Source organism: Mobula hypostoma, chromosome 2 (assembly GCF_963921235.1).
Source record: "Mobula hypostoma chromosome 2, sMobHyp1.1, whole genome shotgun sequence".
NCBI lineage: Eukaryota > Metazoa > Chordata > Chondrichthyes > Myliobatiformes > Myliobatidae > Mobula > Mobula hypostoma.
In genome coordinates this window covers 249,234,930-249,260,981 of record NC_086098.1, presented here as the reverse complement: position 1 = coordinate 249,260,981, position 26,052 = coordinate 249,234,930, and the positions used below count along the sequence as shown (strand labels likewise).

The following is a 26,052-nucleotide window of genomic DNA, read 5'->3' as shown; positions in this document are numbered from 1 at the left end:
CTGTAGAATTCCAGAGATCGGTCACCAGCAGGATCTTATTCAATATTAGAACAGGTGTGGGAGTGAGGGAGGGAAGAGAGGAGGTGGATGGCCTACTCTTAACTTGGATTTTCTACTTTCTCCTTTATGTAAATATTTCTCTTCAGATTGATCCTGTCCAGTCTTCCACGGAGTACAGGATTGACCTGCTCAGCCTTTCATTCTGGGAATTAACCGAGAATTGCAAACAGAGTGTGAGGTGTTGCACTTTGGAAACTCAAATCCAGGTCAAACTATCACCGTGAACAGCAGGGCTCCAGGGAGTGTTAAAGAACAGAGGGACCTTGGAGCACAGATACATGATTCCCTGAGAATGGAGTCACAGTGCTTGGCACACCGGCTTTCGTCAGTCAGGGAACTGAGATTAGGAGGTTGGCAGGCCAAGATGTGGTTGTACAAGATGTTGGTGACACTGCAGCTGGAGAATTGTGTTCAGTTTTGGTCACCCTGCTACAGAAAAAGCGTTCTAAAAGTTGGAGAGAGTTGAGATTACATGCACATTTGCCTGTACTTGGACTGAGTTATAGGAAGACAATGTTGGAACACAAGAGACCGAGAAGTGATCTGATAGAGATGTATAAAACCATGAGTAGAGATAGAGTTTTGTTCCCAGAGCTAGGGAATTAACAAACAGAGGGCACAGGTTTAAGGTGGGAACAGAAAGAGTTGACATTTGCTGGACAAAGTGGCCGAGGGTGGTACAACAACTTTTAAAAGAAAGTTGGACAGAGACATGGATAAGAAAGGCTTAGAAGATCACTGCCAAAAGCTGGCACAAACAAGATTGGCTTGGATGGGAGCGTTTGTCGGTTTGGAAGAGTTTCGCCAAGAGTCAGTCCCAGTGCTAAGTGACTCTGATTCTGATTCCCTTTGGCATTGCCTCCACTGTCAGAACACCGTTTCTTAAACTGAGGAACCACTGTGCTCCAGGTGTGACCTCACCAATGCGCTGTACAACTAATCAGGAGAACACGCAAGGTCCATGGGTTAATTGGCCATTCTAAGTTGCACCCAGTGTGTGGATGAGGGGCAGAATCTGGGGAGAGTGGGGGGGGGTGAGAATAAAAAAGGAATTAATATACAAGTTGTACAAATAAGTGATCAATGACCTTGATAGGCCAAAGTGGTTGTTTCTGCCTTGCATCTCTCTCTGGTTGTACAGTGTGGGCTGTAATCGGTCAGCACCCTCACTAGAATCTGAAGGTGCACGTTTCCAGATGCTGCAAACTCCAACGATGCAGCGAGTTTCTCCTCTCCCCCTTCCAGAAACCTAGATACACTACATTTACTGGTTCCACTTCATCCAGGCTGCTCTCCACTTCCTCAGAGCTCGGATTAACCCAGCAAACATTTATTTCTCTTTCATAAATCATGTCAACTGCATCTGATATACTCTAAGTGTTTGCTATGATAGATTCTGGCATTTCTCAGTTCGGCTCCCGGATTCCCTCCCTCCCAGAGAGGAATTACATTCAGGGCTTTCTCCAGTCAAGGGCCTTGCCAGAACCTGGAGCAGTTTGGAATATCACCCACCCACACTTCCACCAGCTCTCCAGGAAACAGGCCATCTGGTCTGCGGGACCTGTCAGCCTGCTCAGTACAGCACAGAAACGGGCAGTACAGCCGACCCAGATGCCTATCGACACAAGTTCCGCTTACTCACATTGCGTCCGTCTCCTTCTCCACCTTTCCAATCCAAGTATCTGACTTTCAAACAATTGCAATTCCTCCACTTCCTCTAGCACCTCATTCAAGTGAACAACTACCCTCTAGGTTTGTGGTAACTCTTTATTCTTTCTGCTTCTCTTCTAATATTTATATCTGTGCACCTGTAATGCTATTGTGACACTGTAATTTCCTATGGGATCAATAAGGTATCTACCCATCTGTGTGAAAAACAGACCCTTTAAGAACTCCTGAACAGGGGAGCTCAGTAGCACGGAGGTTAGCAGCCCCAGGGACCCAGGATCAATTCCACCTCTGCAAGGACCACGTGGGTTTCCTCTGGGTGCTCTGGTTTCCTCCCACATTCCAAAGACACAAGTGCTAGATTGGTCATTTGAGTTTAATTGGGCAGCATAGGCAAGAAGGGCCTGTTACCATGCTGTTACGCTTAATACGTTAATTAATAACTCCCCTGCCCCCCAACCACTGTGAACTCATGTATTCTGGTTCTGGCCTCCCCTGCCCTGGGGGAAGAAAGACTTGTCTATGCTCCTCAATTTTATAAACCTCGACAAGGTCACCTCTCAGACCCCTGCATCCCAGCAAGGCCAAACCTCTCCTTATAACCACTTCTCTCCATCCACTCTCTTTATAACCACTTCTCTCCTTCCACTCTCTCAATCGCTCCTGTAGTGTGGTGACACCATACTCCAAACACGATCTAACCAACATTCTGTACAACATGATGTCCCAGCTCAGTACTTGCTGCAGAAGCAAGCAGACCAAAATGCAAGGTCCTTTTGCCCCAATGGTTTGGAAGGACTCTTTTCTTCAAAAGGTCCTCCCTTCCCTTTGACACCAGATTTGGTGCCTTCCTTGAAGAATTGTACAAATATAGCTCATGTGAGTGTGTAATGAGCTTCCAGTGGATGAAGGTTTGATTGCAACATTTAAGCGAAGGATGGGAAGGGTACGGAGGGCTACAATGCAGGCTGATGGCATTTGGCTGATTAACAGTTCAGCACAGACTAGATGGACTGAAGGGTCCGTTTTTGCACTGTATCATGCTCCGGTGGGATTTGACCCTCAGTCAGACTCCAGGCACATGCCACGAGGACATGGTGCCCTACATCCAAAGCTTAGAAAAATGTCTTATTCCTTCATAAATTTAATTAATGTCTTTACACTTTGCAAGCATTACAACAGAGGTGAGGAATGGGAAACTAATCTTCTCATTGGGGCTGAGAGACACCAGCAACTGATTGACCAATCTTGCCTACCCCAGCTCACCACTCTCTAACCGCACAGCCACAGACTTGAATGAAAACCCTTTTATTCAAACAGTGAAACAGGATCAAGTAATGGTGTTTGATCCTGCATCCTACGCTCTCTTCCTCCAGAAAGCCACCATCCAATACCGAATCAGGGAGGGCTCAGCACGCAATATCCCAGACCCCCAAAAGCCATCCTCAGATCTGCTCAAACCCTCAGCCTCAGTTCGCTGTGCAGCCAACATTACCCTCCCAACCCCCTCAACCTGAACTCTTCTGAAACTTTGCAGCCCTTAACTTGTGCCCGTTCCAACTGGCCACCTCCCGTGCTGGCTGATACGTAGGCTGCCAACTGATCTTTCGAAGTCTCATCTCAGTCTTCAGAGCAGTCCGGGACTGTATGAACACAACAGCTCCCATCACTCAGTTAGAAACACACTATTCAGCCCAACTCATCCATGCCGATCCGCCCCGGCCAGGACAAATCTCCCACATTTGGCTCATATCCCTGTAAACCTTTCCGATCCATTTACCTGTCCAAGTGCCTGTAAATTTTTCCTGCCTCAAACACTTCCTCTTTCAGCACACCCATCAGGCAACTTAAAATACATCCTCTCAAACCTATGCCCTCTGTTTCTTGGTTCCCCCTCCCTGGGGGAGAGTCCAATATCCAAAGAAATTCTCCACAACTAAGGCAAATAAGCCCAGTTCTGGAACCACCCTCCCAGAACTTCTAACGTTCAAGATGCAGTTTAAAAGCATCAAAGCGACCAAGCCCCAGGACCCTTGCCAGAACTTTTTGCTGTTTGGACGGTGGTCCATTCCCCAACATCGTTGTCACAGATCACCTGGGAACATTTCACTCTGTTAAAAGCACGTGGGGAGAAAATACCCCCCCTCCCCACCCACACTTGCAAAGACCACTTGAGAAACATCCCCTCCCCCACCCGATCGCGCCACTGGGGGAGTTGGTCACTCATCTCCCACTCCACCATGCCAGTTTGTGCCCACGACCAGGGAACCAGCCGCCACCCCCAAAGCTGGAGGGACCAAGGAGGGTGCACGATGAGACCGCGATGGGCTACGCCACGCAGGAAAAGCTCGTGGCCAGGAGTGCTGCTCTGCTCACCTTGCCTGCCCACAATCTCGGCCACGTGCTCGGAGCTGGGCACGGGCACGCACTCCGTGGTGTTGTTACTCTTCTTCTTGCCTTCGCCGCCCTCATACAGGGCAGCCAGGTAGGTGTCCCGGTGGTGCTGCGGGCCAGCGCCCCCATTGTTGTTGTTGTTGTTGAGGTTCTCCTCGTCGTCCTCCTCCTCCTCCAGCAGCTCGGGCCCCTCCTGCTCCTCTCCCAGCCCCAACATGGACAGCTGGTCAAGGGCGATCTGCAGAGCCCTCTGCTCCTCCTCCAGCATCCGGCCCATGCCCAGCCCCATCTCCATCTCCATCTCCACGTCCAGCTCCAGTGGGGCACTCCTGCCCAGCTCTACACTCCCGTTCCCGTTCCTCTCCATCAGTAGCTCGGAGCTAGGCATGGCTCAGACCCCCAACCCCACCCGCGTCCCCGTCCCCGGCTGGTGGGCTGTTGTTCGGGTGGGGGGAAGGGGAGGGGGCAAAAGAGTTGTCCCCTCCACCCTTCTCTCTCTCCAGGCTTCCACCCCCACCTCCTCCTCCTCCCCCCAGAAGGAGATGGAGGAGGAGGATGTAGAAAGGAGGGGTGAGGAGGAAACACCCCCTTTCCCTTGCTCCCAAGTCCCACTCGCAGGGAAAATAGAGAGTAGAGAAAGGGGGAAGAGATGGGGGGGGAGAGAGGGGATGAAAGGGATTGGGTGGAAAGATAAGAAAAGAGGAGCGAGAAGAGGAAGGGAGGAGAGAAAGAAGAGAAGCAAGGGTGAGAAGAGAAGAAAGAGGAGGGAAGAGAGGAGAAGGCAGTAGGGGGAAGGAGAGGAGAAAGGGGAGTAGAAAATGCAAGGATGAGGTGAGACGGGAAAGAGGAAGCGGGAGGAAGGAAGAGGGAGAGGGACGAGTCCAGCCGAGGGAGGAGGGAGAGGGGTGGAGGGAGGGGAGAGACCCAACAGCCTAGGCAGCCGCAGACAAAGGAAGAGCGGAGAAGATCAAGGATTAAATGAAGAGTAGCAGCGGCGGCAGGCTGGAGGAGGGCAGCCCGGGTGTCTGGGGCTCGGGCGGGACGGGGCTGCACTGGTTCACGGCTCGCCGACCCCACGGCAGAAAGCGGCGAGCAGCCACACCTGGAGAGCTCGGCAACTCTTTTGTTTTAAACCCCCTCTCCTCGCCTGCCGCACAGCTGACGGTGGGCGGCCGCGCACTGCCCGCCGGGACTTGTAGTTCGCCGCCGCGCAGGCGCCCAGCCGGCCGCGCCATCCGGGACTACAACATGTCCCGCCCTGCCCCGCGCACGGGAGGGGGACGGGCGTGCTGGCCGGCCGTCCTGCCCGGCCGGAAGCCGGCGGCGGGGCATGGCGGGAGTTGTAGGCGCATGCTGAAGCGGATGGAGGTGTGAGGACTCCACGTCCCGGCGTGCCCCGCGCCGCAGCACTCCTTTGTTCCTCTTGGCTAGCAATGAGGTCTTTCTTCTTTCTCACTTTCTTCTCTTCTCTCCCCTGGGGTTCACTCTGTTTCCTTCTTCCACCTCCTATCTCCTCTCTTTTTTCCCTCCCGACCCCCCTTTCCCTTTATTCTTTTTTCATTAATTCTGTATTTATCCAATCCCTCCTTCTCCCATTCTTTCCCCTTCTCTCCTTTCTCCTTCACTCCTTTTCTTCGCCACTTCCTGTTCACTGTTTTCTTTCAGCCTTTCTTTCTCTTTCAACCTCATTCACCATTTCTCCTTCACTTCTCCCTCTCTCTACCCCTTATTCCTTCATCCCTTCTCTTTCACTCTTCTCCTTCACCTTTCTTCACCCCTTCTCTCCTTAACGCCTTCTTCATTTCTTGTCCATCCCTGCATCTCTCTCCTTCTCCCCTTAGTCACTCTTTCACTTCTCTCCTGAACCCCTTTTCTCTTCTTCCTGAAGGCTATATAATATCCCCGTCCCACAGAGCTATCCACTCCCAGAGTTCAACCACCTCGCCTGTCAGACCTTGTGCATTGTCCAGAATTTTTTGTGTGAAAATCCAATGGGCCATGCTGACGTATTTATGGTTTTTCTTTTAAGTTTACGCTACTAAACATACCCACCAAAGATGTAAAGATTTCATTATACCATTTTTGCTGTGTATACTTTATTTTTTCGTGAATAAAGTCTGCTGTTGAAATAAAAGCTCTCTTCCCTTGCCTGGGATGAATCCCATCTGACTGTGGGAATTATCCACCTTTACGTCCAATACATCAACAAGTTCCTCCTCTTTATTTTTGGAGACCTGCACCTTCCTCTTTGCTGAATGCTGTAGCTACAATGTCTGGTTCTTTTGCCAATACCAATGGAAGGTGGTTACGTACACAGATTGTTCTCATTGTCCCTAACAGGCCCAACTCTTCCCCTCTGTTTTGGTATTTGTGATGTCCCCATTGGCTCCATTATTTCCTTTTTAACCGCCTCACCTCCACTTGTCCATCCGACAGGCCTCCCCCATCAGTCATGCTCCAGACTTGTCACATGCTTCCCTGTATTCCAACCCTCCATATCCCTCGGCCACCCGAGTTCCCTGCCCTCGTTACCCCAGCCTTCCAACCAGGAAAATGCCACCACTGAACACCCAACCTGTCTCCTTTCCACTGTGCAGATGTAGATCCCACAGGCACCCAGACAGCCCCATCTTATTGTAATCAAATTAGCCTTTCCCCAATTCAAGACCCATGTTCCATCCCTTTCCCAGAACCATGTTGAAATATACAGAGTTCTAATCAGTCTCCAAAATGCTCCCCCCACTGACGCTCCCTCCACCTGACCTTCCACATTCATGCAAGGTTCGAGGAGGAATGGCAGAGGACCTTGTGAGATATCCTTTTCATCGTCAGCCACTAATGAAGTTCCCAAGCACTGGGGAGAATCAGAGCAACACACATCAAAGTTGCTGGTGAACGCAGCAGGCCAGGCAGCATCTCGAGGAAGAGGTACAGTCGACGTTTTGGGCCGAGACCCTTCATCAGGACTAACTGAAAGAAGAGCTAGTAAGAGATTTGAAAGTGGGAGGAGGAGGGGGAGATCCAAAATGACGGGAGAAGACAGGAGGGGGAGGGATGGAGCCAAGAGCTGGACAGGTGACAGGCAAAAGGGATATGAGAGGATCATAGGACAGGAGGCCTAGGGGGAAAGAAAGGGGGAGGGGGGAAGCCCAGAGGATGGGCAAGGGGTATAGTGAGAGGGACAAAGGGAGAAAAAGAATATATATATAATAATTAACGGATGGGGTACGAGGGGGAGGAGGGGCATTAACGGAAGTTAGAGAAGTCAATGTTCATGCCATCAGGTTGGAGGCTACCCAGACGGAATATAAGGTGTTGTTCCTCCAACCTGAGTGTGGCTTCATCTTTACAGTAGAGGAGGCCGTGGATTTATTCTCACTAATGTACATTGTGAAATCTGTTGGTTTTTGGCAGTGGTACAGCGCTGTGCATAAGAGTATAAAAGTATAAGAGTGCATAAGAGTATAAAAGTTACAAAAATAAGTTAACAGTACAAAGACAAAGAGTGAGGTTGTGTTCATGGACCATTGCAAATCTGATGGCAGAGGGGAAGAACCTTTATTTACTTTAGTAACAGGCCAGTTTCTGATTAGATCACTCCGAGACATTGTCATGGTCTCAAGTGTATGCAAAAGTCGCAGAGTTTTCCTCAAGTCTTCCACTATTGGTCAGAGAAGGGCTGGGTCGGGTGGGAAGGCTCCTTAACGGTTGTATGAGTTCATCACCACAGGGAGCCACAGGAGTGGCTCTCGTGCTGTCAAGTTGGAAAAGTAAGTTAATACCACTGATCGAAAAGGTTTTGCAGGTTTTATTCTTGTATATAATTTATTGCGAGTAAAGTTTAGTTTGGTTAGTTAAAAAAGGGGTGGAGCTATTAGTCAAGGAATGCATCACTTCAGTACTGAGGGGGGAGATCCCCAAGGCTTCTGAAACAATTTTGTACGGGTACACTGTAGGAACAAAAGAGCTGTCACTTGCTGCCGGTTGACCTGCAAGAGGTAGAGGAACAGAAGTGTAGGCAAGGAGCAGAGAGATGTGCTCCTATTGTACAAGGGAATTCAGTTTCCCAAACATTAACTGGGATTGCCTTCACGTAAAGGGCTCAGAAAGGGGTGAATTGTCAAGGTGTGCCTGGAGATCTGTTCTGACACAGTACGTATGCAGACCGATGAAAGGAGAAGCCTTACTGGAGCTTGTCTTGGGGGAAAGAGTCGCACAGCAAGGAGACAGGCCCCTCGACTCGACCAATCCGTGCCAACCATGGTGCCCATCCACCATATCTCAACTTCCCCTGTTGCCAACATCCTTCCAAGCCCCACCTCACCAAGTATTTCCTAAATGATACCTTTGTACCTGCTCAACCACTTCCCTGGCAGCTGAGTGAAAAAGTTCCAATGGAAATCTTACCCCTTTCACCCTATACTGTAGCTATACTCTCCCCTACCCTGGGGAAAAGACTGCTACCATCCACCTTATTTATGCCTCTCAAATTTTGTGAACCTCTGTAAATTCACCCTCTCATTCTCTTGAGTGGCAGATGGAGTTCAACCTGGAGAAGTGTGAGGTGGTACGCTTTGGAAGGACAAACTCCAAGGCAGAGTACAAAGTAAATGGCAGGATACTTGGTAGTGTGGAGGAGCAGAGGGATCTCGGGGTACATGTCCACAGATCCCTGAAAGTTGCTTCACAGGTGATAGGGTAGTTAAGAAAGCTTATGGGGTGTTAGCTTTCATAAGTCGAGGGATAGAGTTTAAGAGTCGCGATGTAATGATGCAGCTCTATAAAAGTCTGGTTAGGCCACACTTGAAGTACTGTGTCCAGTTCTGGTCACCTCACTATAGGAAGGATGTGGAAGCATTGGAAAGGGTACAGGGGAGATTTACCAGGATGCTGCCTGGTTTAGAAAGTATGGATTATGATCAGAGATTAAGGGAGCTAGGGCTTTACTCTTTGGAGAGAAAGAGGATGAGAGGAGACATGATAGAGGTGTACAAGATAATAAGAGGAATAGATAGAGTGGATAGCCAGCACCTTTTCCCCAGGGCACCACTGCTCAATACAAGAGGACATGGCTTTAAGGTAAGGGGTGGGAAGTTCAAGGGGGATATTAGAGGAAGGTTTTTTACTCAGAGAGTGGTTGGTGCGTGGAATGCACTGCCTGAGTCAGTGGTGGAGGCAGATACACTAGTGAAGTTTAAGAGACCACTAGACAGGTATATGGAGGAATTTAAGGTGGGGGGTTATATGGGAGGCAGGGTTTGAGGGTCGGCACAACATTGTGGGCTGAAGGGCCTGTACTGTGCTGTACTATTCTATGTTCTATGTTCTATGTTTAACCTCCGAGGAAAGAAGATCCTCTCCCTGCAACTCAGGCCTGTACTCCGGGCAACTGTGAGTGCAGCCTCACCAATGGCTTATACAACTCAAAGTTCCACGTCAAATTTACGACCAGAGTACATAGTTGTCACCACATTGATCCTGGAGATTCTTTTTCCTGTGGGCATATCTAGCACATCTATAGAACAGTAACTGTAAACAGGATCTTTGAACAACAAACTGGCAAATGCAAATGTAAATAGATAGGAATAAGTAACGAGTATGAATTAACAAGATAAAGAGTCGTTCAACTGGGACCATCGGCTGTGGCAACACCGGAAACAGAACCAGTGTAGTTATCCCCTTTTGTTCGAGAGTCTGATGGTTGAGGGTAGTAACTGTTCTGGAACCTGCAGGTGCAAGTCCTGAGGCTCCTGTGCCTTCTACCCGATGTCAGCAGTGAGAACAGAGCACGGCCTGGGTGGTGAGGGTCTGCAAGATTACTTCTCAACTGCTATAGTCAGTGCCCTGTCCGATGACAGCCAATATGCTGAATGCCTTATTCACCACCCTGTCGACCTGATGCAGCCCTCAATGAATTACACAGTTAGATTACGAAGACACGCAGTCCTCTTTTATTGTCATTTAGTAATGCATGCATTAAGAAATGATACAATATTTCCTCCGGTGTGATATCACAAAACACAGGACAGACCAAGACTGAAAAAAACTAACAAAACCACATAATTATAACATATAGTTACAACAGTGCAACAATACCATAACTTGATGAAGAAGTCCATGAGCACAGTGGAAGTTCAAAGTCTCTCAAATGTCCCACATCTCACGCAGACGGAGAGAAGGAAGAAAAACTCTCCCTGCCATACCCGACCACAGTCCGACTCTAAGTCATCCGAAAACTTCGAGCTCTGATCAGCTCTCCGACACCAAGTACTGAGCGCCATCTCTGTCTGAGCAATTCGACTTCAATCTCGGTCGCCAACAGCAGGCAAGGCCGGGGATTTTGAGGCCTTCCCTCTGGAAGGTTCCCGATCACGCAGTAACAACAGCAGCGAACTGGCGTTTCAGAAATTTCTCCAGATGTTCCTCTGTGCTTTCACGCCTGCCTCCATCAAATCAGAATTGTCCATGGCCCCTATTTAACGGATACGATATCATTTTCACCGGAGGGCTGTGCACGCGTGGTGCGCTGCTCTCTCTCCCCCCGACACTCCCTGGTGTTCTACCATTCAGAGTATAAATCTAACATTGGTTTGACTTTCAAAACTGCATCACCTCACACTTATCTGTATTGAAATGAGCTGCTCCTCAGCCCACTGTCCTAACTGATCAAGTGTAATCTATGATAACTATCTTCACAGAATACAATACCTGCTAATTCCTGATCAAGCCTGGTGCACTTGCATCCAAATCATTTATAGAAGTCACAAGGAACAAGAGACCCAACTCCAAGCCCAGACACTAGTCTTCAGTCTCCATTCGAAGAAGCAACCTTCAGTTGCCACCCTCTGCTTCCTACCTCTGAACCAATGTTGAATCCATTGAGCTCGCCCTCTCTTTGTATTCTGCGGGAACTAAACTTTCAGACCTTGTTGAGGGCCCTGCTAAAGTTCAGACAGACAATATCCACTCCATACCCTCATGTAACACTTTTCGGTTCCCTCTTCAAAGCGCTCTAAAAGGTCTTGTCAAAGCTCTTCTCAAAGACCAAAGGTGGGGAATGGTGGATTCTGCCAAACATCACTGTTTTTGGCAGAATCTCATATGGCGATGAGGCATCATACGGAGCGAGACAGATTTAGACTGGTGGAGTGGTGTTGCAACAACAACCTTGCACTCGGAGATGTCAAGACCAAAGAACTGAATGCAGACTCCATACGTGGTGATCACTCATCAGTTCTCATTGGGGGGGGGGTCATCCCCCTCCTTTCGCTTCGTTGCCCCTCTCCAAACTAGCTGCTTTCAGATGTGGGTGACAAGACTTTTAGAGGGAGCCTCGTCCTGTGTCTGACCCCGGGAGTGTGTGATGGGACAGTGTAGAGGGAGTTTCACTCTGTGTCTGACCCCGGGAGTGTGTGATGGGACAGTGTAGAGGGAGTTTCACTCTGTGTCTGACCCCGGGAGTGTGTGATGGGATGGTGTAGAGGGAGTTTCACTCTGTGTCTGACCCCGGGAGAGTGTGATGGGACAGTGTAGAGAGAGTTTTACTCTGTGTCTGACCCCGGGAGTGTGTGATGGGACGGTGTAGAGGGAGTTTCACTCTGTGTCTGACGCCGGGAGAGTGTGATGCGACAGTGAAGAGGGAGATTCACTCTGTGTCTGACCCCGGGACTGTGTGATGGGACGGTGTAGAGGGAGTTTCACACTGTGTCTGACCCCGGGAGTGTGTGATGGGAGAGTGTAGAGGGAACTTCACTCTGTGTCTGATCCCGGGAGTGTGTGATGGGACGGTATGGAGGGAGCTTCACTCTGTGTCTGACCCCGGGAGTGTGTGATGGGACAGTATAGAGAGAGTTTCACTCTGTGTCTGATCCCGGGAGTGTGTGATGGGACGGTATGGAGGGAGCTTCACTCTGTGTCTGACCCCGGGAGTGTGTGATGGGACAGTGTAGAGGGAGATTCACTCTGTGTCTGATCCCGGGAGTGTGTGATGGGACGGTATGGAGGGAGCTTCACTCTGTGTCTGACCCCGGGAGTGTGTGATGGGACAGTGTAGAGGGAGATTCACTCTGTGTCTGACTCCGGGAGTGTGTGATGGGACAGTGTAGAGGGAGATTCACTCCGTGTCTGACCCCGGGAGTGTGTGAAGGGACGGTGTGGAGGGAGCTTCACTCTGTGTCTGACCCCGGGAGTGTGTGATGGGACAGTGTAGAGGGAGATTCACTCCGTGTCTGACCGCGGGAGTGTGTGATGGGATGGTGTGGAGGGAGCTTCACTCTGTGTCTGACCCCGGGAGTGTGTGATGGGACGGTGTAGAGGGAGATTCACTCTGTGTCTGACCCCGGGAGTGTGTGATGGGACGGTGTAGAGGGAGATTCACTCTGTGTCTGACCCCGGGAGTGTGTGATGGGACGGTGTAGAGGGAGATTCACTCTGTGTCTGACCCCGGGAGTGTGTGAAGGGACGGTGTGGAGGGAGCTTCACTCTGTGTCTGACCCCGGGAGTGTGTGATGGGACAGTGTAGAGGGAGATTCACTCCGTGTCTGACCGCGGGAGTGTGTGATGGGACGGTGTGGAGGGAGCTTCACTCTGTGTCTGACCCCGGGAGTGTGTGATGGGACAGTGTAGAGTGAGTTTCACTCTGTGTCTGACCCCGGGAGTGTGTGATAGGACAGTGTAGAGGGAGTTTCACTCTCTGTCTGACCCCGGGAGTGTGTAATGGGACGGTGTGGAGGGAGTTTCACTCTGTGTCTGACCCCGGGAGTGTGTGATGGGACTGTGTAGAGGGAGATTCACTCTGTGTCTGACCCCGGGAGTGTGTGATGGGACAGTGTAGAGGGAGATTCACTCTGTGTCTGACCCCGGGAGTGTGTGAAGGGATGGTGTGGAGGGAGCTTCACTCTGTGTCTGACCCCGGGAGTGTGTGATGGGACAGTGTAGACGGAGATTCACTCCGTGTCTGACCGCGGGAGTGTGTGATGGGACGGTGTGGAGGGAGTTTCACTCTGTGTCTGACCCCGGGAGTGGGTGATGGGACAGTGTAGAGGGAGTTTCACTCTGTGTCTGACCCCGGGAGTGTGTGATGGGACGGTGTCGAGGGAGTTTCACTCTGTGTCAACCCCGGGAGTGTGTGATGGGACAGTGTGGAGGGAGTTTCACTCTGTGTCTGACCCCGGGAGTGTGTGATGGGACAGTGTAGAGGGAGTTTCACTCTCTGTCTGACCCCGGGAGTGTGTGATGGGACGGTGTAGAGGGAGTTTCACTCTGTGTCTGACCCCGGGAGTGTGTGATGGGACGGTGTAGAGGGAGTTTCACTCTGTGTCTGACCCCGGGAGTGTGTGATGGGACGGTGTAGAGGGAGTTTCACTCTGTGTCTGACCCCGGGAGTGTGTGATGGGACGGTGTAGAGGGAGTTTCACTCTCTGTCTGACCCCGGGAGTGTGTGATGGGACATAGAGGGAGTTTCACTCTGTGTCTGACTCCGGGAGTGTGTGATGGGACAGTGTAGAGAGAGCTTCACTCTGTGTCTGACCCCGGGAGTGTGTGATGGGATGGTGTGGAGGGTGTTTCACTCTGTGTCTGACCCCAAGATTGATGGGACAGTGTAGAGGGAGTTTCACTCTGTGTCTGACTCTGGGAGTGTGTGATGGGACGGTGTAGAGGGAGTTTCACTCTGTGTCTGACCCCGGGAGTGTGTGATGGGACAGTGTAGAGGGAGATTCACTCTGTGTCTGACCCCGGGAGTGTGTGATGGGACAGTGTAGAGGGAGATTCACTCCGTGTCTGACCCCGGGAGTGTGTGAAGGGACGGTGTGGAGGGAGCTTCACTCTGTGTCTGACCCCGGGAGTGTGTGATGGGACAGTGTAGAGGGAGATTCACTCCGTGTCTGACCGCGGGAGTGTGTGATGGGATGGTGTGGAGGGAGTTTCACTCTGTGTCTGACCCCGGGAGTGTGTGATGGGACGGTGTAGAGGGAGATTCACTCTGTGTCTGACCCCGGGAGTGTGTGATGGGACGGTGTAGAGGGAGATTCACTCTGTGTCTGACCCCGGGAGTGTGTGAAGGGACGGTGTGGAGGGAGCTTCACTCTGTGTCTGACCCCGGGAGTGTGTGATGGGACAGTGTAGAGGGAGATTCACTCCGTGTCTGACCGCGGGAGTGTGTGATGGGACGGTGTGGAGGGAGCTTCACTCTGTGTCTGACCCCGGGAGTGTGTGATGGGACAGTGTAGAGTGAGTTTCACTCTGTGTCTGACCCCGGGAGTGTGTGATGGGACAGTGTAGAGGGAGTTTCACTCTCTGTCTGACCCCGGGAGTGTGTAATGGGACGGTGTGGAGGGAGTTTCACTCTGTGTCTGACCCCGGGAGTGTGTGATGGGACTGTGTAGAGGGAGATTCACTCTGTGTCTGACCCCGGGAGTGTGTGATGGGACAGTGTAGAGGGAGATTCACTCTGTGTCTGACCCCGGGAGTGTGTGATGGGACAGTGTAGAGGGAGATTCACTCTGTGTCTGACCCCGGGAGTGTGTGAAGGGATGGTGTGGAGGGAGCTTCACTCTGTGTCTGACCCCGGGAGTGTGTGATGGGACAGTGTAGACGGAGATTCACTCCGTGTCTGACCGCGGGAGTGTGTGATGGGACGGTGTGGAGGGAGTTTCACTCTGTGTCTGACCCCGGGAGTGGGTGATGGGACAGTGTAGAGGGAGTTTCACTCTGTGTCTGACCCCGGGAGTGTGTGATGGGACGGTGTCAAGGGAGTTTCACTCTGTGTCAACCCCGGGAGTGTGTGATGGGACAGTGTGGAGGGAGTTTCACTCTGTGTCTGACCCCGGGAGTGTGTGATGGGACAGTGTAGAGGGAGTTTCACTCTCTGTCTGACCCCGGGAGTGTGTGATGGGACGGTGTAGAGGGAGTTTCACTCTGTGTCTGACCCCGGGAGTGTGTGATGGGACGGTGTAGATGGAGTTTCACTCTGTGTCTGACCCCGGGAGTGTGTGATGGGACGGTGTAGAGGGAGTTTCACTCTCTGTCTGACCCCGGGAGTGTGTGATGGGACAGTGTAGAGGGAGTTTCACTCTGTGTCTGACCTCGGGAGTGTGTGATGGGCAGTGTAGAGGGAGCTTCACTCTGTGTCTGACCCCGGGAGTGTGTGATGGGACGTAGAGGGAGTTTCACTCTGTGTCTGACTCCGGGAGTGTGTGATGGGACAGTGTGGAGGGAGCTTCACTCTGTGTCTGACCCCGGGAGTGTGTGATGGGATGGTGTGGAGGGTGTTTCACTCTGTGTCTGACCCCAAGATTGATGGGACAGTGTAGAGGGAGCTTCACCCTGTGTCTGACCCCAGGAGTGTGTGATGGGACGGTGTGGAGGGAGATTCACTCTGTGTCTGACCTTTGAGGTGTGTAATCGGATGGTGTAGAGGGAGTTTCACTCTGTGTCTGACTTCGGGAGTGTGTGATGGGATGGTGTGGAGGGAGCTTCACCCTGTGTCTGACCCCAAGAGTGGGTGATGGGACTGTGTGGAGGGAGTTTCACTCTGTGTCTGACCCCGGGAGTGTGTGATGGGATGGTGTGGAGGGAGCTTCACCCTGTGTCTGACCCCAGGAGTGTGTGATGGGACGGTGTGGAGGGAGTTTCACTCTGTGTCTGACCCCGGGAGTGTGTGATGGGACGGTGTAGAGGGAGTTTCACTCTGTGTCTGACCCCGGGAGTGTGTGATGGGACGGTGTAGAGGGAGTTTCACTCTCTGTCTGACCCCGGGAGTGTGTGATGGGACATAGAGGGAGTTTCACTCTGTGTCTGACTCCGGGAGTGTGTGATGGGACAGTGTAGAGAGAGCTTCACTCTGTGTCTGACCCCGGGAGTGTGTGATGGGACGGTGTGGAGGGTGTTTCACTCTGTGTCTGACCCCAAGATTGATGGGACAGTGTAGAGGGAGTTTCACTCTGTGTCTGACTCTGGGAGTGTGTGATGGGACGGTGTAGAGGGAGTTTCACTCTGTGTCTGACCCCGGGAGTGTGTGATGGGACGGTGTAGAGGGAGTTTCACTCCGTGTCTGACCCTGGGAGTGTGTAATCGGATGGTGTGGAGGGAGTTTCACTCTGTGTCTGACCCCGGGAGTGTGTAATCGGATGGTGTGGAGGGAGTTTCACTCTGTCTGACCCCAGGAGTATGTAATCGGACGGTGTGGAGGGAGTTTCACTCTGTCTGACCCCGGGAGTGTGTGATGGGACGGTGTGGAGGGAGCTTCACTCTGTGTCTGACCCCGGGAGTGTGTAATCGGATGGTGTGGAGGGAGTTTCACTCTGTCTGACCCCGGGAGTGTGTAATCGGATGGTGTGGAGGGAGCTTCACTCTGTCTGACCCTGGGAGTGTGTAATCGGATGGTGTGGAGGGAGCTTCACTCTGTCTGACCCCGGGAGTGTGTAATCGGACGGTGTGGAGGGAGTTTCACTCTGTCTGACTCCGGGAGTGTGTGATGGGACGGTGTGGAGGGAGCTTCACTCTGTGTCTGACCCCTGGAGTGTGTAATCGGATGGTGTGGAGGGAGCTTCACTCTGTCTGACCCCGGGAGTATGTAATCGGACGGTGTGGAGGGAGTTTCACTCTGTCTGACCCCGGGAGTGTGTGATGGGACGGTGTGGAGGGAGCTTCACTCTGTGTCTGACCCCGGGAGTGTGTAATCGGATGGTGTGGAGGGAGTTTCACTCTGTGTCTGACCCCGGGAGTGTGTGATGGGACGGTGTGGAGGGAGCTTCACTCTGTCTGACCCCGGGAGTGTGTAATCGGATGGTGTGGAGGGAGTTTCACTCTGTGTCTGACCCCGGGAGTGTGTAATCGGATGGTGTGGAGGGAGTTTCACTCTGTCTGACCCCAGGAGTATGTAATCGGACGGTGTGGAGGGAGTTTCACTCTGTCTGACCCCGGGAGTGTGTGATGGGACGGTGTGGAGGGAGTTTCACTCTGTGTCTGACCCCAGGAGTGTGTAATCGGATGGTGTGGAGGGAGCTTCACTCTGTCTGACCCCGGGAGTGTGTAATCGGATGGTGTGGAGGGAGTTTCACTCTGTGTCTGACCCCGGGAGTGTGTAATCGGATGGTGTGGAGGGAGTTTCACTCTGTCTGACCCCGGGAGTGTGTAATCGGATGGTGTGGAGGGAGTTTCACTCTGTCTGACCTAGTACAATACAGAAGTAGGCCTTTCAACTAGTCCATGCCAACCAAGCTGCCCAATGAGCTACTGCATTTTCCTAAACGCCTCTAATCCTGTCCAATCATACTTGGGCCTCTGTACATCCAGCGCACCAGGTCCCTTGATCTACAACCCTCTGTAGCTTCTGTCAACCCTGTGTATCAGAGCCTCTACACCAGACTGTCACACAACCAGTCAGAATGCTCTCCATGGTACCTCTTTGTTCAAAGTGAATTTTATTGTTAAAGTACACATATGTCACCACAGACAACCTGAGATTCATTTCCTGCCAGCATACTCAGCAAATCTATAGAAAAGTAACTATAACAGGACCAAAGAAAGATTAAGCAGGGTGCAGAAAGTTGCAATAGTGTCTGGTGACACACCAAATCTCAGAAACTCCTCAAGGCAACACAATCACGATGGGCCCACAACAGTATGTTTATGCCTTGCACTCTACTGCGGCCTGAAAACAGCACACCACGACCAACTTCAATAATATTAAACTTTACTCTGATTCTCATACCTGTCCTGGTTTCTGATAAACATTTCACAGTCTCCCTGGGGACAAGACATCCCTGGTGCCCGCGTCCCGGAGGGAGCTCAGAGTACGGGGGTCCCTGCGGAGTCTCGTAGTGGAGAGTCACCACCTGGACGCACACCGGTACCCATTGACCCCGAGGGAACTCATCGGCTTCCTCTCAATCTTGGCAGTAAAGACAGTGAGCAGCCGGGATCCCAGCACGGCGGGGTTTCCTGTGATCAATGCCGGTACCCCTCCTCCGGGGAAACAGCCTGAGCGTCCCGTTCAGCACCCTCCTCTGTGGGGTGGGGTGGGGGGGGCGGAGTGACCTACAATCCCTGGCTCCGGCCGGCCGGTTCACGGCCTGGCTCCCTCGCTGGCGAGCAGGGTACGGGTGGGGGGGCACAGCACTCTGAGCAGACGGTCCGTACTCCCCCAGCAGGAAGTTCACCCTCTACTGACTCACCAAGGTTCCCCGGCTGATCCGAAGGAGGACGCGGCCGGGAAACCTACTGGCCCTCTCGCGTACTCCTCAGATCAGCGGGGTCTGCGATGGTGAGGAGCCTGCCATTGGCATGGAACAGAGGGACCAAACTTCCAATTCCCTGCCCTCCAGGCCAAGCAGAACTGAAGGTGAAGACTCAAGGAGGTGGGTCACTGCTGGTGGAACAGGGGAGATGGTCACTGCTGGTGGAATAGGGGAGATGGTCACTGCTGGTGGGACAGGGCAGATGGTCACTGCTGGTGGAACAGGGGAGATGATCACTGCTGGTGGGACAGGGCAGATGGTCACTGCTGGTGGAACAGGGGAGATGGTCACTGCTGGTGGAACAGGGGAGATGATCACTGCTGGTGGGACAGGGCAGATGGTCACTGCTGGTGGGACAAGGGAGATGGTCACTGCTGGTGGGGCAGGGGAGATGGTCACTGCTGGTGGGACTGGGGAGATGGTCACTGCTGGTGGGGCAGGGCAGATGGTCACTGCTGGTGGGGCAGGGGAGATGGTCACAGCTGGTGGGGCAGGGGAGATGGTCACTGCTGGTGGGACTGGGGAGATGGTCACTGCTGGTGGGGCAGGGCAGATGGTCACTGCTGGTGGGGCAGGGGAGATGGTCACTGCTTTGGTACTCCCGTCCCAAAGTGAAGGACACAGTGACCTTCAGTACTCACGCCGCGGCAGGGTACAAACAATAGACAATAGGTGCAGGAGTAGGCCATTCGACCCTTCGAGCCAGCACCACCATTCACTGTGATCATGGCTGATCATCCATAATCAGCACCCTGTTCCTGCCTTCTCATCATATCCCTTGACTCCGCTATCTTTAACATAGAACATAGAACATAGAATAGTACAGCACAGTACAGGCCCTTCTGCCCACAATGTTGTGCCGACCCTCAAACCCTGCCTCCCATATAAGCCCCCACCTTAAATTCCTCCATATACCTGTCTAGTGGTCTCTTAAACTTCACTAGTGTATCTGCCTCCACCACTGACTCAGGCAGTGCATTCCACGCACCAACCACTCTCTGAGTAAAAAACCTTCCTCTAATATCCCCCTTGAACTTCCCACCCCTTACCTTAAAGCCATGCCCTCTTGTATTGAGCAGTGGTGCCCTGGGGAAGAGGCGCTGGCTATCCACTCTATCTATTCCTCTTATTATCTTGCACACATGTATCATGTCTCCTCTCATCCTCCTTCTCTCCAAAGAGTAAAGCCCTCGCTCCCTTAATCTCTGATCATAATCCATACTTTCTAAACCAGGCAGCATCCTGGTAAATCTCCTCTGTACCCTTTCCAATGCTTCCACATCCTTCCTATAGTGAGGTGACCAGAACTGGACACAATACTCCAAGTGTGGCCTAACCAGACTTTTATAGAGCTGCATCATTACATCGCGACTCTTAAACTCTATCCCACGACTTATGAAAGCTAACACCCCATAAGCTTTCTTAACTACCCTATCCACCTGTGAGGCAACTTTCAGGGATCTGTGGACATGTACCCTGAGATCCCTCTGCTCCTCCACACTACCAAGTATCCTGCCATTTACTTTGTACTCTGCCTTGGAGTTTGTCCTTCCAAAGTGTACCACCTCACACTTCTCTGGGTTGAACTCCATCTGCCACTTCTCAGCTCACTTCTGCATCCTATCAATGTCTCTCTGCAATCTTTGACAATCCTCTACACTATCTACAACACCACCAACTTTTGTGTCGTCTGCAAACTTGCCAACCCACCCTTCTACCCCCACATCCAGGTCATTAATAAAAATCACGAAAAGTAGAGGTCCCAGACCAGATCCTTGTGGGACACCAGTAGTCACAATCCTCCAGTCTGAATGTACTCCCTCCACCACCACCCTCTGCCTTCTGCAGGCAAGCCAATTCTGAATCCACCTGGCCAAACTTCCCTGGATCCCATGCCTTCTAACTTTCTGAATAAGCCTACCGTGTGGAACCTTGTCAAATGCCTTACTAAAATCCATATAGATCACATCCGCTGCACTACCCTCATCTATATGCCTGGTCACCTCCTCAAAGAACTCTATCAGGCTTGTTAGACACGATCTGCCCTTCACAAAGCCATGCTGACTGTCCATGATTCTCTAAATGCCTATAGATCCTATCTCTAAGAATCTTTTCCAACGGCTTTCCCACCACAGATGTAAGGCTCACTGGTTTATAATTACCCGGACTATCCCTACTACCTTTTTTGAACAAGGGAACAACATTCGCCTCTCTCTAATCCTCCGGTACCATTCCCGTGGACAATGAGGACATAAAGATCCTAGCCAGAGGCTCAGCAATCTCTTCTCTCGCCTCGTGGAGCAGCCTGGGGAATATTCCGTCAAGCCCCGGGGACTTATCTGTCCTAATGTATTTTAACAACTCCAACACCTCCTCTCCCTTAATATCAACATGCTCCAGAACATCAACCTCACTCATATTGTCCTCACCATCATCAAGTTCCCTCTCATTGGTGAATACCGAAGAGAAGTATTCATTGAGGACCTCGCTCACTTCCACAGCCTCCAGGCACATCTTTCCATCTTTATCTCTAAGCGGTCCTACCTTCACTCCTGTCATCCTTTTTTTCTTCACATAATTGAAGAATGCCTTGGGGTTTTCCTTTACCCTACTCGCCAAGGCCTTCTCATGCCCCCTTCTTGCCCCTTCTTAAGCTCCTTTCTTGCTTCCCTATATTCCTCAATAGACCCAGCTGATCCTTGCTTCCTAAACCTCATGTATGCTGCCTTCTTCCACCTGACTAGATTTTCCATCTCACTTGTCAGCCATGGTTCCTTCACCCTACCATTCTTTATCTTCCTCACCGGGACAAATTTATCCCTTACATCCCGCAGGAGATCTCTAAACATCGACCACATGTCCATAGTACAATTCCCTGCAAAAACATCATCCCAATTCACACCCGCAAGTTCTAGCCTTATAGCCTCATAATTTGCCTTTCCCCAATTAAAAATTTTCCTGTCCTCTTTGATTCTATCCTTTTCCATGATAATGCTAAAGGCCAGGGAGTGGTGGTCACTGTCCCCCAGATGCTCACCCACTGAGAGATCTGTGACCTGACCCGGTTCATTACCTAGTACTAGATCTAGTATGGCATTCCCCCTGGTCGGCCTGTCCACATACTGTGACAGGAATCTGTCCTGGACACACTTAACAAATTCTGCCCCATCTAAACCCTTGGAACTAATCAGGTGCCAATCAATATTAGGGAAGTTAAAGTCACCCATGATAACAACCCTGTTATTTTTGCACCTTTCCAAAATCTGCCTCCCAATCTGCTCCTCTGTATCTAACTCTTTAAGAGCTCTATCTAATTCTTTCTTGAAAGAATCCAGAGACTTGGCCTCCACAGCCTTCTGGGGCAGAGCATTCCACATATCTACCACTCTCTGGGTGAAAAAATTTTTCCTCAACTCCGTTCTAAATGGCCTACCCCTTATTCTTAAACTGTGGCCTCTGGTTCTGGACTCACCCATCAGCAGGAACATGCTTCCTGCCTCCAGCGTGTCCAATCCCTTAATAATCTTATATGTTTCAATAAGATCCCCTCTCAGCCTTCTAACTTCCAGAGTATACAAGCCCAGTCGCTCCAATCTTTCGACATATGACAGTCCCGCCATCCTGGGAATTAACCTTGTGAACCTACGCTGCACTCCCTCAATAGCAAGATTGTCCTTCCTCAAATGTCCTTACACAATACTCCAGGTGTGGTCTCACCAGGGCCCTGTACAACTGCAGAAGGACTTCTTTGCTCCTATACTCAACTCCCCTTGTTATGAAGGCCAGCATGCCATTAGCTTTCTTCACTACCTGCTGTACCTGTATGCTTGCTTTCAGTGACCGATGTACAAGGACACCCAGATCTCGTTGTACTTCCCCTTTTCCTAACTTGACACCATTCAGATAGTAATCTGCCTTCCTGTTCTTGCCACCAAAGTGGATAACCTCACATTTGTCCACATTAAACTGCATCTGCCACGTCCACTGAGCCTGAAATTGTGCCCCTCCCAGCAAGTATTGGCGACCCACTATGTGAAACGTCCATACTCTCCTGGAGGAGGAGAGGAAGGCGAGCGAGGGATCAACCTTCGGGGTAGGTGGGGAGGGTGATGGAACAGCGTCGTGGGACACTGTTGTTGTCCCTCAGCTGTGTGTCTCACCGAACACTACCGGGGTTGGGGGGGTGCGTACCGTGGGAGAGAAGGAGGCGTTGCATCACGTTTGCTGCCGGTGTGTGTAATCCCCTGGGTCCTGAACGACCAGGATCACTGTGTAATGATCTGATCTGCAGGGGTAGCTTTTCTCTGTGTGACAAGAGAAAACCGATTCCGTTCATTCCCAATGGTCTACACTGAGCTGCCCCTCCAACCGCCGTGGTTCACGTGAACCTCATTTCAGTGCATTGCTGGGTGGGGGCGAAGAGAATTTTTCCCATATTGGGGGAGTCTGGGACCAGAGGGCATGGCCTCCGAATTGAAGAACAGAGGTGAGGAGGAATTTCTTTAGCCAGAGGCTGGTGAATCTGTGGAATTCATTGCAACAGACGGCTGTGAAGGCCAAGTCATTGGGTACATTTAAAGCAGAGGTTAATAGGTTCTTGATTAGTAAGGTCAAACGTTATGGGGAGCATTGGGTTTCAGGGGGATAATAAATCAGCCATGATGGAATGGCAGAGAACTGTTGGGCTGAATGGCCTAATCTGCTCTATGGCTTTAGGTCTCCGACTTTAACGAGCTGGAAATCCCACTGGCTGTGCCTGACGGCAGCTTCACTGGCTGTAACAGGCGCTGGTCCCAGGTGTGTGTGTGGTTTGGGGAGGGGGGTCTCCTCTGGTCAGTCAGTGAGATTAACTCCCCTACATCCCCATGGTTTCCTCAAGGACAAGTAGGCACAAGCTGGGAGCGGAGTGAGGTTCCCCAGAGATGGTGACCTGACCCAGACGCAGTCCTCACCGACAGACACCCAGCATCAGACAGCAAGCTCACCTGTGCGCAGGTCACTCTGGGTAATTTGGCCTTCACCCCCCTCACACCTTCCTGCTCCCTCCCCACTCCCATCCACCCTCTCCCCTCCATTCACCCCTCCCCTCCGTCCCCCCTCCCCTATCCACCCCCACCCCTTGTTCCCCCTCCACACATCCACCCTCTTTTCTCCTGTTCCCCCTCCCCTCTCCCGTCCTGTTCCCTCTCTCCTCCCATCCACCCTCTCCCCTCCTGTCCCCCATCCGCCCTCTCCACCCACCCACCTCTCTCCCCTCACCTCTCCTGTCCCAGCCTTCCCTCCTCCTCCCTGTTCTTCACACAGCTCTCCCTCTGCCCCTCACTCCCCCCTTATTGAGGGACTAATGAGAGGTGGTTCATTGCCACTTCACTCTTCATGCTGACGATGCTTTTGACTGCTCACACTCGAAAGAAACAGTCACAAAAGCTATTGAGTGAACAGACTTACAGAACGAACATAAAATATTATAAATTTACAAGGATGTTGCTGGGGCTTGAGGGCCTGAGTTGGTGGGAAAGGCTGAACGGGTTAGGACTTTACACCGAGCAACATAGAAGATTGAGGGGAGATTTGATACAGGTATACAAAATTATGAGGGGTATAGACAGGGTGAATGCAAGCAGGCTTTTTCTTCATTCTTTCTCTCACTCTCCTTTTTCTCCCTCTGTCCCTCTGAATATACCCCTTGCCCATCCTCTGGGTCCCCCCCTTGTCTTTCTTCCCGGACCTCCTGTCCAATGATCCTCTCAGATCCCTTTTGCCTATCACCTGTCCAGCTCTTGGCTCCATCCCTCCCCCTCCTGTCTTCTCCTATCATTTCAGATCTCCCCCTCCCCCTCCCACTTTCAAATCTCTTACTAACTCTTCCTTCAGTCAGTCCTGACGAAGGGTCTCGGCCTGAAACGTCGACTGCGCCTCTTCCTAGAGATGCTGCTTGGCCTGCTGCGTTCACCAGCAACTTTGATGTGTGAGGCTTTTTCTTCTGTTGGTGAGATTACAACTAGAGGTCATAGTTTAGGGGTGAAAGGTGAAATGTTTAACTGAACATAAGAGGGCAGTGAGAGTGTGGAACGAGTGCCATTGCATGGTGGATCTGGGTTCGATTTCAACATTTAAGAAAAATTTGGATAGGTACGTGGATGAAAGGGATTGGGAGGGCTATGCTCTGGGTGCAGGTAGAGGTGACGAGGCAGATTAATGGTTCAGAATGGACTAGATGGGCTGAAAGGCCTGTTTCTGTACTGTGGTGTTCTGCCTGCACGCAATCCATTCCCGGTATGTTCATGTAGCCATCTAAATGTCTTTTACACTCATTATTGTATCTGCTTCCACCAGCATTCTCTGTAAAATAAGCTGTTCCTGCACATCTTGTTTAAACCCCCGCCCCTCTCACCTTAAAGTGCCTTTTAGTATCCGACATCTTTACCGTGGGAGAGAGATTCTGGCTGTCGACCCTATCTATGCTTCTCTTAATTTTATAAACTTCTATCAGGTACAGTTCCAATGACTGTATTTAATTTGCTGACGATGCCACGATTGGCCACATGAAAGGTGGTGATGAATGAGATATAGAAGGGAGAGTGTGGGGCCACAACAAGAACCTCTCACTCAACATCAGCGACACCGAAGAACTGATTAACGACTACAGGAGGCTCATGGGCCGGTCCTCGACAGGGGGTTCGAGGTGAGGATCGACAGTAACTTTAAAATTCCTTGGTGCAACACATCAGAGGATCTGTCCTGGGACGAGTGCTTGGGTGCCGACACAGAGGAGGCATAACAGCGTCTCTGCTTTTTAGTAGTTCACACAGATCCAGCTTGTCACCAAAAACTTTGACAAACTTCTAAAGATGCGCCGTGAAGAGTTTCCTGACTGGTTCATCCCGGACTGATATGGAAGCACCAACGTCCGGGAATAGGAAAGTGGTGGGGACAGCCCAGTGCGTCACAGGAAAAGCCCTCCCCACCATCAAGCACACTTAAAAGGAGAGCTCCCAGAGGAAGCAGCATCCATCATTGAAGAGGCCCACCTTCCAGACCATGCCCTCTTCTTGCTACTACCATTGGGCAGGAGCTACAGAGCCTCAGGTCCCACAGCACCGGCTCCAGGAAGAGTCATTACCCTTTACCATCAGGGTCATGAACTGTGTGCATGACTTTATTCACCACTACTCTGAACCGATTCGACGATCTACAGACTCACTTTCAAAGACTCTTTACAACTTATGTTCTCAGTATTATTTTTATTTGCCAAGTTTGTCTTCTTTTGCAGATTGGTGTTTGTCAGTCTTTGGTTTTTTTTATATATAATTCTATTATTTCTTTTTCTTTCCTGTAACTGTCTGCAAGAAAATGAATGTCAGGGTTGTATATGGTGAAATACTTTTATAGTAAATTTACTTTGTACTTTGATCTTTGAGGACTCCCCTCAGTCTCCGCCGCTCAGAGAAAACAACCAACGTTTGTCCAGCCTCTCCTTGTAATCCCAGCAGAGTTCTGGGAACCTGTTTTGCACCCTCTCCAAAGCCTCAAAATCTTTCCTCTGATGGGTGACCAGAACTGCATTAAATATTCCAAAAGTTACTCACGTTCCTAATGATACACACAATGCCCCAAATGCTGGAGACAAGCAGGCCGTACACTCTTTACAACACCGTCTACTCGTGCGGCCACTTTCAGTGAGTTTCTT

General features: G+C 51.2%; 1 protein-coding gene across 1 annotated transcript in view; it reads right to left on the bottom strand.

The window, feature by feature from the left end:
* The window catches only part of LOC134343091 (RNA-binding protein MEX3B-like), a 38,365-nt gene extending 33,026 nt beyond the window's left edge, over positions 1-5,339 (bottom strand). Inside the window, exon 1 of the mRNA XM_063041980.1 lies at positions 4,105-5,339. Within this exon, the coding sequence (XP_062898050.1) occupies positions 4,105-4,510 (406 nt within the window). The 5' untranslated portion in view covers positions 4,511-5,339. The remainder of the gene's footprint in view (positions 1-4,104) is intronic.
* Positions 5,340-26,052: the final 20,713 nt, after the last annotated feature.